Here is a 12243-nt window from a genome sequence, read left to right on the forward strand (position 1 = left end):
CAAATGCAAATATATGATCTTTGCAGAATAAAAGAGAAATATAAAGTATATATCCCATAGGTGTATAATGACAGATTCAAATAGGTTACGATACAATCATCAAATATGGACACCTTAAAACATAATGAGCCAATAAAGAAAGAAGGAGGATAGAGAAGGCACACAGGCACCTCTAACCTCCAGTATCATCTCTCTACAACCAATGGAATTTCAGACAGAAGAACAACTCATCGAACAACCCCTTTAAAACGAAGCTACACTGTAAGTAAAATTGTGAAATATTTTTTTCATATGATTGATACATAGGCGTGATATGTAGCTTCTGTTTGTTTTTCAAAAAAATGTTTTTGGTAGTTTCATATATTTACTATTATCCCGTTAGATGGGAATGTATTTTACAGAACTATCAAAGGCTATAACTGTTGTATTTTTGTCTTGTAGAATTTAACAATTAAGGGTACTTTTCTTTGTGAATTCTCTGATGTGCATCAAGATATGTTTTTCGAGCAAAACATTTTCCACATTCTGAACATAAAAATGGTTTTTCCCCTGTGTGACTTCTCTCATGTGAAACAAGATTTGTTTTCTGTGTAAAGCTTTTTTCACATTTTGAACATGAATATGGTTTTTTTCCTGTGTGAATTCTGTGATGTGCAAGAAGATTTGATCTATCTGTAAAACATTTCCCACACTCTGAACATGAAAATGGCTTCTCCCCTGTGTGAGTTCTCTGATGTCTAGCAAGAAGGTGTTTGACTGTAAAACATTTCCCACATTCTGAACATGAATATGGCTTCTCACCTGTGTGAATTCTCCGATGATTAGCAAGACTATATTTCATTCTAAAACACTTTCCACATTCTGAACATGAAAAAGAATTGTTTACAATGTGCGTTCTCTGATGTTTAACAAGTTGGAGTTTTTGTATAAAACATTTCCCACACTCTGAACATGAATATGGTTTCTCACCTGTGTGTATTCTTTGATGTATAACAAGCTGTTGTTTCACTGTAAAACATTCCCCACATTCTGAACATGAAAATGCCTTCTCCCCTGTGTGAGTTCTCTGATGTTTAACAAGAGAATATTTGACTGCAAAACATTTTCCACATTCTGAACATGAAAACGGTTTCTCACCTGTGTGTATTCTCTGATGTATTACAAGCTGTTGTTTCTCTTTAAAGCAATTCCCACATTCACAACATGAAAAAGGCTTCTCCCCAGTGTGAATTCTCAGATGTTGAACAAGATTTGATTTTTCTGTAAAACACTTTCCACATTCTGAACATGAAAATGGCTTCTCACCTGTGTGTATTCTTTGATGTATAATAAGCTGTTTTTTCACTGTAAAAGAATTCCCACATTCTGAACATGAAAATGGCTTCTCCCCAGAGTGAATTCTCAGATGCTGAACAACATTTGATTTTTCTGTAAAACATTTTCCACATTCTGAACATGAAAATGGCTTCTCACCTGTGTGTATTCTTTGATGTATAACAAGCTGTTTTTTCACTATAAAACATTCCCCACATACGCGACATGGAAATGGCTTCTCTCCTGTGTGAATTCTCAGATGTTGAACAAGATTTGATTTATCTGAAAAATATTTTCCGCATTCTGAACATGAAAATGGCTTCTCCCCAGTGTGTTTTCTCTGATGTATAACAAGCTGTTTTTTCACTGTAAAACATTCCCCACATTCATGACATGAAAATGGCTTCTCCCCTGTGTGAATTCTCATATGCTGAACAAAATTTGATTTTTCTGTAAAACATTTTTCACATTTTGAACATGAATATAGCTTCTTTTTTATGGGAGCTACTTCATGTTCATTAACACTTTTGTAATTTTTGTTTTGCTTAGCTGTCTGTGATGAATCCAAATATAGGAGCTGTTGAAAAGGATCAGGTGAAAAATCTTTACTGTGAAGGGCTGGAGATATATGTGGGATACTGTCATGTTCTTCATATGTATCAGGTGTGATACTATGATCATGTGGTGTAAAATCTGAAAATATCGGATGTGCCTCTGATCTGCTGGTACAGTCATCTGCCAAGAATAAAATTGAATATTAATTTTAAACAGCCTTAAATTTATATTACTTATACTTGTAGTATCTAAAATTTAACATTTCTATACAAATTGTAGTTTGTGAAATCTGAAATTTTTTTTATATGTAGTGAAATACAATGACAAACAAAAGGGTAAAAAGGTTTTGAACTGTTGAATTTCAGACCCCATACCTCACCATCTTACATTCAATAATAGCTCAGTATTTTATTAGGTTGATTCCAAGCGAAATGTTACTGGCTCGAATCAAGGGGCAGCTATGAAGAATATTTCCCAAGAAAAGAGAAATAGCAGCACCAAGTTCATAGATAGCAGTGTCTGAGACCAAAAAATTGCCAAACTGCATCATGTAAGTTCCGTAATAGTTGTACGAATATGAAATAAAGTCCATCCATTCAATAACCAAGAAGTGGATGTACAGGCAAAATATCGGAGTCAACAAGTCGGCACAAGGTCTATCAGTTCTGGCACAACAAACACAACAGTGGAGGTGGCTCATATGCTTCTTAATATTGAGGTCACATATTGGGGGTCACAGACATCCATGTAAGCACCGTGCGATGCATGTTACACAAGTATGGAATGGTGGTCCGAAAAAAGGTGAAGAAGCCTCGACATCAATATCATCATGAGCAGTGTCGGCTCGAGTTTGCAAATAAGTATGGAGAGTGGATAGTAGAAGATTGGAAACGAGTGATTAAGAGCGATGAGCTGCAAGTCAATAGACTAGGCTCTGAAGGGTGCAAATGGGTCAGGAAGAAATAAAGGAAAAAGGGGCTAAAGATCAAGAGATTTAAGGAACTGTAAGCTTCAGTGGAGGACGCCTTATAATATGGGGTCATTTCATAGCCAATAGCGTTGGATACTTGACCAGAATCAATGGTAAGCTCAATGCTGAGCTATATGTGAGTATCCTACGAGATGAGTTACTTCTTACACTCAAGTACTATGGGTATGAAAAGGACAACTTAGTGTTATAGCACAACAATGATCATAAGCATACATCGAGATTGGCGGAAGCATACAGTACATCGAAATTGGCGAAGAAATGGTTCAATGACAATGAAGAAGAGGTGCTGGATTTTCCCCCCACAGTCCTTAGACCTCAATCCAATCGAACACTTAAATTTTTTGTTTTTAGGAGCAAAACAGTAACATTGCAATGACATTACAAGAATCTGCATAACTAATCATATGCTAAATAGTTAAAAGTCCAATTTATGTATGAGATAGCCAAGATGATTGTCTATAAAATGAAGGTAGTCTCAAGTTCGAAGCTGTAGTGGATTTTGAGATATGGGGCATGAAAGTCAAAAGTTCAAAACATTGTTAACCTTTTGCTTGTCAAGGTATTTAGCGGAAAGTCATAGGTCAACCAACCACCACATTCACTTTGTGTTTCTATATAACAAAGATCGCACCAACACACAACACTGGAGAAAGTGTTTATGTAACATTATACAACATTTATAACATCAAAGGGAAATTAAATTAAACATACAAGCGACACAAGTGCTTGCCACTTAAAAAACCACAAATCTTTTCAGAGTCTGAAGCCACGTAAGGATTGTATACAGAGGGTGAAATAAGTATTTAACACGTCACCAATTTTCAAAATAAATATATTTAAGTACTATTGACATGAATTTCTCACCAGATGTCAGGAACAACCCAGCCAATCCACACAGGCAAAGAAATCAAACCCTAGATGTCTATAAATTTAGTGATGTGTAATAATGAGAAATGACACAGGGAAAATGATTGAACATGCTTACTGAAATTTACTTAATACATTGTCCAAAAGGCTTTGTTAGTGATGACAGCTTTAAGACCCCTCCTGTATGGAGAAACTAGTGGCATGCATTGCTCAGGTGGGATTTTGGCCAATCTTCCACACAAACACTCTTCACGTCCTGCATTTCCTGGGCTCCTTGTATGAACTCTCAGTTTTAGTTCCTTCCATAAATTTTTGTATTTGATTCAGGTTACGTGATCGGTTAGCCATTCTAGCAGCTTTATTTTCTTTCTCTGAAACCAGTTGAGAGTTTTCTTGTCTGTGCGTTTGAGATCATTGTCTTTCTGGAATGCCCACTTTCATTTAAAGTGAACAGCTCAGTACATTTGTCCATTGATCCTTCATTCAATAACATGAAGTTTACTGGTGCCGTATACTGAAAAATGGTCCCACACAATGATGTTAACACCTTCAAACTTCTCTGTTGCTTCACCTTCAAGACATTTGACTTACGTTTACGTCATGGTCGGGAAGGGGTTGCCGCAAATTGACATAAATACCGTACCGTATTTTTCTGACTATAAGACACACTTTTTCCCCCCCAAATGTTGGGGGAAAGTGGGGGTGCGTCTTATAGTCCAAATGCATGCTACAGGGAATAAGGGTGCTGCGGTGGAGCGGGTCATCGGCGGCATGAGCAGGCTGTAGCAGCACCTACCGTGACTCCGTGGGCCCGCTCATTAGCTTCTTTTCATATGCACTGCATCCTCCCGCCCATCATCTCTCAGCGCTGAAGCCGACGCTGACAGGTGGGCGGGATGATGGGCTGAGGATGCGCGCAAAATTAAAAGCCGGCCCGCATGATCACCCCTGGCAACTACAGCCTGGAGTGATCATGTGTGGCTATATTCACTGCCCCCCGCGCATCATTATCAGCGCGGGGGGCAGTGAATAAGTATACTCACCGGCCACAGTTCCCTGCAGCATCGCGATGTCCTCCTGTTTGCCGACCCGCTGATGTGTGTGGAGAGCGGTGCGCACAGCAATGACGTCATTGCTGTGCACACAGCTCCACACAGGTCAGCGACGCTGCTGCTGCCACAGACAGGAAGACGAGTTATGCTGCGTGGAGCGAGGAAAGGGGAGTATGAACGTTTATTTTTTTGTGTGCCACAGGATCCGGGCCATATACCAGGATATAGGCATATAGCAGGATGGAAGCACATACCAGGATGGGGGCACATATCAGGATGTGGGCATATACCTGGATGTGGGCATATACGGTACCTGGATGTGGGCACATACCAGGATAGTGGACATATATACAAGGATGGGGATCATATACAAGGCAGGAGGACCATTACCAGGATGGGGTACCTTAGTAGAGGATTTGAGGACATTACCCCCATAACAGTGTCAGCAGCAGATCCTTGCCCCATAACAGTGTGTCATGACTACAGTTTTTGCTTAAAATTTTATTTTCCTATTTTAATCCTCTAAAACCAGGGTGCGTCTTATGGTCCGGTGCGTCTTATAGTCTGAAAAATACGGTATGTCATGTGAACTTCCGGTCATCGTGTCTTCAGGGACACAGGGACTCGTTACCATGAGGGGGGGTCACCCCGCAACTACGATAGGTGTGATTAGCTGGTCAGTCCTTAATACCCAATCACAGCGATTTCAATGTTTCAGCAAATACAAATGCCTGAAACATTGAGCTCCAGCTGTGATCGGTGCTACAACAGCACCCATTATAGGCTGGAGCCTGGCAATGGTGGTGTCACCAGTGCCAGCACTGATTGATACATATGGATGTCAACGCCCCAATCAGTGAGCATCAACGCATTCTGACCTCACATTGATCACTCTGCAGTTCATTCCAGCTTGTAGATGTGAGGAGCGTAGTCACGGAGTAATTCTGCTGCACATCTGCTGGAACTTGTGGTGCCACAGATGATTTTAGTCTGTGCCACCACTTCTGCTGCTGTCTGAAGAAAAGAAGAAAGAAGACCTGTCTGTCGTGTTCCTATCCCCTGCTTTTTTCTAATCTACCCCAATCTCTCTATTCCTCTCTTCCCCTTTTGCTAATCCCTCCCACACTAATGTTGATAAATGTAAAGTAATGCACCTAGGACGGAGTAATCCTATAACTGCGTATACATTAAATGGAAGTAAACTCGGGACTACAGAACAGGAGAAGGACTTGGGTATTCTCATTACAAATAAGCTGAGCAGCAGTACTCAATGTCAAGCAGCAGCTGCTAAAGCAAACAAGATTTTAGGGTGTATAAAAAGAGAGATTAGATCCCGTGATCCCAACGTATTGTTACCCCTCTATACAGTTAGGTCCAGAAATATTTGGACAGTGACACAATTTTCGCGAGTTGGGCTCTGCATGCCACCACATTGGATTTGAAATGAAACCTCTACAACAGAATTCAAGTGCAGATTGTAACGTTTAATTTGAAGGTTTGAACAAAAATATCTGATAGAAATTGTAGGAATTGTACACATTTCTTTACAAACACTCCACATTTTAGGAGGTCAAAAGTAATTGGACAAATAAACCAAACCCAAACAAAATATTTTTTTTTTCAATATTTTGTTGCAAATCCTTTGGAGGCAATCACTGCCTTAAATCTGGAACCCATGGACATCACCAAATGCTGGGTTTCCTCCTTCTTAATGCTTTGCCAGGCCTTTACAGCCGCAGCCTTCAGGTCTTGCTTGTTTGTGGGTCTTTCCGTCTTAAGTCTGGATTTGAGCAAGTGAAATGCATGCTCAATTGGGTTAAGATCTGGTGATTGACTTGGCCATTGCAGAATGTTCCACTTTTTTGCACTCATGAACTCCTGGGTAGCTTTGGCTGTATGCTTGGGGTCATTGTCCATCTGTACTATGAAGCGCCGTCCGATCAACTTTGCGACATTTGGCTGAATCTGGGCTGAAAGTATATCCCGGTACACTTCAGAATTCATCTGGCTACTCTTGTCTGCTGTTATGTCATCAATAAACACAAGTGACCCAGTGCCATTGAAAGCCATGCATGCCCATGCCATCACGTTGCCTCCACCATGTTTTACAGAGGATGTGGTGTGCCTTGGATCATGTGCCGTTCCCTTTCTTCTCCAAACTTTTTTCTTCCCATCATTCTGGTACAGGTTGATCTTTGTCTCATCTGTCCATAGAATACTTTTCCAGAACTGAGCTGGCTTCATGAGGTGTTTTTCAGCAAATTTAACTCTGGCCTGTCTATTTTTGGAATTGATGAATGGTTTGCATCTAGATGTGAACCCTTTGTATTTACTTTCATGGAGTCTTCTCTTTACTGTTGACTTAGAGACAGATACACCTACTTCACTGAGAGTGTTCTGGACTTCAGTTGATGTTGTGAACGGGTTCTTCTTCACCAAAGAAAGTATGCGGCGATCATCCACCACTGTTGTCATCCGTGGACGCCCAGGCCTTTTTGAGTTCCCAAGCTCACCAGTCAATTCCTTTTTTCTCAGAATGTACCCGACTGTAGATTTTGCTACTCCAAGCATGTCTGCTATCTCTCTGATGGATTTTTTCTTTTTTTTCAGCCTCAGGATGTTCTGCTTCACCTCAAGTGAGAGTTCCTTAGACCGCATGTTGTCTGGTCACAGCAACAGCTTCCAAATGCAAAACCACACACCTGTAATCAACCCCAGACCTTTTAACTACTTCATTGATTACAGGTTAACGAGGGAGACGCCTTCAGAGTTAATTGCAGCCCTTAGAGTTCCTTGTCCAATAACTTTTGGTCCCTTGAAAAAGAGGAGGCTATGCATTACAGAGCTATGATTCCTAAACCCTTTCTCCGATTTGGATGTGAAAACTCTCATATTGCAGCTGGGAGTGTGCACTTTCAGCCCATATTATATATATAATTGTATTTCTGAACATGTTTTTGTAAACAGCTAAAATAACAAAACTTGTGTCACTGTCCAAATATTTCTGGACCTAACTGTAAATCACTTGTAAGGCCACATCTGGAATATGGGATCCAGTTTTGGGCTCCACATTTTAAAAAGGACATTCAGAAGTTAGAGTGAGTTCAAAGGCGGGCAACTAGACTACTACAAGGAATGGAAGGCCGCCCATATGATGAGAGGTTGGAAAAGTTAGATTTATTTAGCTTAGAGAAAAGACGTCTCATAAGAGATCTCATTTATTTGTATAAATACATGTGTGGTCAATATAAAGGACTGGCACATGACTTATTTCTTCCAAAGACAATACTAATGACTAGGGGGCACTCACTGCGAGTGGAAGAAAACCGATTCCGACAGCTAAATAGGAAAGGTTTCTTTACAGGTATAGCAGTCAGACTGTGGAATGCCCTACCACAAGAGGTAGTAATGGCAGATACTATAACAGCTTTTAAAAAAGGGCTGGATGATTTCCTCAGTACACAAAACTTTGTTGGTTATAAATGACTTAGTGACCAAATGTAGAACTGGTGGAGGAAGGTTGAACTAGATGGACCTAGGTCTTTTTTCAACCTAAGTAACTATGTAACTCCCTCTTCTGCCACAGAGCCCTGATCAGTACTTGATCATTTGATTTTTGGCAGTTTTCTGTTTTGCACCACTTCCGTGCGCACGTCCTGCAGCTGCCAAGCACTAATCAGTGACGCACATCACTGATTGGTGTCCCTGCTCGCTTTTGGCCAGGACTTAGGGGTACTTTGCACGCTGCGATATCGCAAGCCGATGCTGCGATGCCGAGCGCGATAGTCCCCGCCCCCGTCGCAGCTGCGATAGCATTGTGATAGCTGCCGTAGCGAATATTATCGCTACGGCAGCTTCACATGCACTCACCTGCCGTGCGACGTCGCTCTGGCCGGCAAACCGCCTCCTTATTAAGGGGGCGGGTCGTGCGGCATCACTGCGACATCACACGGCAGGCGGCCAATAGGAGTGGAGGGGTGGAGATGAGCGGGATGAAAACATTCCGCCCACCTCCTTCCTTCCGCATAGCCGACGGGAGTCGCGGTGACGCAGGTAGGAGATGTTCCTCGCTCCTGCGACTTCACACACAGCGATGTGTGCTGCCGGAGGAGCGAGGAACAACATCGGACCGTCGCGTCAGCGTAATTATGGAATTTGCCGACGCTACACCGATGATACGATTACGACGATTTTGCGCTCGTTAATCGTATCATCTAGGATTTACACACTACGATGTCGAGATTGACGCAGGAAGTGCGTCACTTTCGACATGACCCCACCGACATCGCACCTGCGATGTCGTAGTGTGCAAAACCCGCCTTACTTCCTTTTCATTTTTTCCCCACTTTTGCACCACATCCGTGTGTGAGTCCCGCAGCCACTGATCGGCATCTGGTTAGAATGGAAAAAAAAAACAATAATTTTGAGTAGTTGATAGGGCCAGTAAAAATATACTGTAGTAAACAGCTGGTTTTTTATTTTACCATATTTTTATATTCTCCTTTATATTTTATTTTTATGTTTTTCTTTGTACATTTTTTTGTCTATTCTTTTTTTCCCTTTTTCTTCTATTCAAATACAGAAATAAATAAATAAAATAAAAGTTTACACCAAACACACACCTGAATAAAATTTGATTATTTTACACATACATGAAAAATAAAATGTCCCTCTCATCCAAAAGACGGTATTCAGCCAAAGAATACACCATCCTTGCCTCCAACACTGATAGTGAGGGAAAGGATCCCAGCTTTCTTTATTTTTCCTCCACCTCTTCTTCCTCCAGTGATAACGAATCTCCACGCAGATGCCCAGGGACACTAAATGAGCAAGCGCTCACCATTAGTGACTCCCTATGGACCTCACCTCCCAAAATGTATGAGCCTCAGGTTCCTGATTTTGTGGCCCAATCAGCAATCAAACTCGATACTGTCAGTGTACCGCCCCGCTCTCGGCAGCCGAGCTGCTCGGATCTGATCCTTCTGTGGGTGGCTCGAGGGTCTGCGGACCCGGGGGTCTTGCGGTCACTTCAAGTGAAAAGGGGGGTGATGGGATGGTGGATGTAGGACGTATATGTACGGGCTGGGCCGTACGGAGTTCGTGACGCCACCCACAGTATGTGGTGATATTGGACACCACCGCTGCAGTTACGGGGCACCCGGGGGGAGATGTTGTGCAGCAAGTTGTTAACCCCTCCGTGGGCAGGGATGGTGGCCCCGGGACCCGTTGGGGTTTGGCGGTGCAGGGAGATGGGTGACCGCAGGGTGCTGATATACTCACTCTTAGAAAACACACGAGTCTCTGGTAAACCAAGGTGATGGTGGTCGGTGCCCGCAGCCGGCTGCGTTCCGGTTCCCCCACCCGGCTGGTGGTCTCTGTCTTTCTCCTGCATCTGTTTTAGAATGGTGGACTGCCTGTGCTTGCAACTTCAGGAGTCCGCTCCTGGCTGGTTGTGGCCTAAGGAGCCCTTGCCCGCAGACGCTGGCCCGTGGGATCTCTGAGCCTTGGCGGTGGCCTGTTATCCCCCTCGGTGGGCTGTTGCCTTCTATTAGTGACTTTGGGTGGGACAGGACCTCTAGTCCTGGCTGCAATCAGTTAATTAACTAGTTCCAGTCGCTTCTGGACCTAGCTTCAGGGTCCGAGTACCCCCCTGTGTGCTCCGGTTTCCGAGTCGGTTCCCCGGGTTGGTACCGGCAGGCTACAACCCTGTCCCTGTCCACCTCGGTTCCACCGAGCCGTCTTCCCGGCTCCTGCAGACAGAGACCGCCGTCTGCCTCCTAGCCAAAGGCACCAGGGCTCCTACCCTGGTACCTGTCAGTTTTCCTCAGGCCCAGACACAGGCCTGACCTCCACTCTCCTCGAACTCTGAAACTGAACTGTTTTTCCCCGCCCCGGGCTGTCTAAAACTCCTACGTGGGCGTCTTCCAACCGCCTGGTTCCGCCCCCTGGTGTGTCTATCAAGCCCTTAGGGGGTGACTAGGGTTTTAAGGTTGGCTCTGTGTTACCTGTGCGGGAAGGTGTAATGGAGGGCCCTATTTGTGACTACCTGGCCCGGCCAGAGCGTCACACCAGCCTCACAGAGATTAACTTTTCCAAAGACTTTTTCTCTGAATTTTGTAAATCTCATGACCAACTTTTCAAACTTCGGCGAGTCATTGATCAATTCGGCAACAAATTTACTGAGGTATACATTCCCCAAAAGGACATCTGCATAGATGACTGTAAAATATATGATAGCGCATATGAGAAGCACCCGTGGGATAGGAGGTTTATATTTGTTTAACAGAACTACTCACCTTGTCAGGTTGTGCGCCCTCGCACAACCTCGGTGATGGATGTGTAAATCCTCTGGGGAATGAGGGGCTGTCTCGGCTGGCGTTATCCGATGTTAGGCTGGGTGGACCTGGAGAGATGACCGCTGGAGGTTCCTGGTTCACCGACTCCGGAATTCCTGGAACTTCTTGCGGCTCTGCGTCCTCCCGCTGGAGTATTCAGAGTGAATTAATGGAATCTATTGCTTTCAGCAGCTCTATGCCGGAATCCCTTTAGGGAGTGAGCATATGTGGATAGTAAAAACCGGTCTTTTGAGCGCTAGTAATAGATCTATTAGTCTTTAGTTTTCTTGGAATTAATAAAGCTTTATTTGTGACAGAATAATAAAATAAAGCTCTTGTTTTCACAACGCGTTTCAGCAAGATCCACCTGAGGATAGCAAGTGGATCTTGCTGAAACGTGTTGTGAAAACAAGAGCTTTATTTTATTATTCTGACACAAATAAAGCTTTATTAATTCCAAGAAAACTAAAGACTAATAGATCTATTACTAGCGCTCAAAAGACCGGTTTTTACTATCCACATCTGCATAGATGAGGCCCTAATACATTTTAAGGCGAGGCTTAAATTCCTGCAATACTTGCCCAGTAAGAGGGCCTGGTACAGAATTAAACTGTACAAGCTGTGTGAGAGTACCTCAATGTACACTTCCCAGATTTAGGGTTTATCAAGGGAAGGACACCAAAAGTGAACATTCTGAACACCCCTGAGAGTGGGAAAATTGTGTGGGATTTGGTGCACCCATAAGGGTTATCACCTCTTTGTATATAAGTTTTACAGAAATTATGAAAGCAGTGCCCAATGTAGCGACAACATGCTGTTACTCTAGTATAAGGACAAGAGAGATGTCTTTTTCTTGACTAGAATATGTGGTAATGGCAGCACCCCCACCCGTGTACGAGGTACATCTACACAGGTCCCCAAGCCAGAATGTGTCCTGGGAACATGGGGGTAGTTCATCTCTCTGATCAAGTCCTCCAGCCCTACAGTTCCATAAGGAAAACTTAGGTATATTATAAAAAGCTGGTCGTGCACATCATACATATGGCATTGTAGAACGCTTACGTGCTATCACGATGTGCAGATCAGACCAGCAAGTTCCTTCAGTTCCAGGAGGTAGTGATCAAGATCA

The 12243-nt window shown here is 43.1% G+C and overlaps 1 protein-coding gene across 1 annotated transcript in view; it reads right to left on the bottom strand.

Annotated features, from left to right (window-relative positions):
- Positions 1-12243, bottom strand: part of LOC142312857 (uncharacterized) — a 531686-nt gene that overhangs the window by 141335 nt on the left and 378108 nt on the right. The window contains 1 exon segment of the mRNA XM_075351842.1: positions 462-2049. Within this exon segment, the coding sequence (XP_075207957.1) occupies positions 462-2049 (1588 nt within the window).

The sequence above is a fragment of the Anomaloglossus baeobatrachus genome, chromosome 5 (genome assembly GCF_048569485.1).
Source record: "Anomaloglossus baeobatrachus isolate aAnoBae1 chromosome 5, aAnoBae1.hap1, whole genome shotgun sequence".
In the NCBI taxonomy this organism is placed as follows: Eukaryota; Metazoa; Chordata; class Amphibia; order Anura; family Aromobatidae; genus Anomaloglossus; species Anomaloglossus baeobatrachus.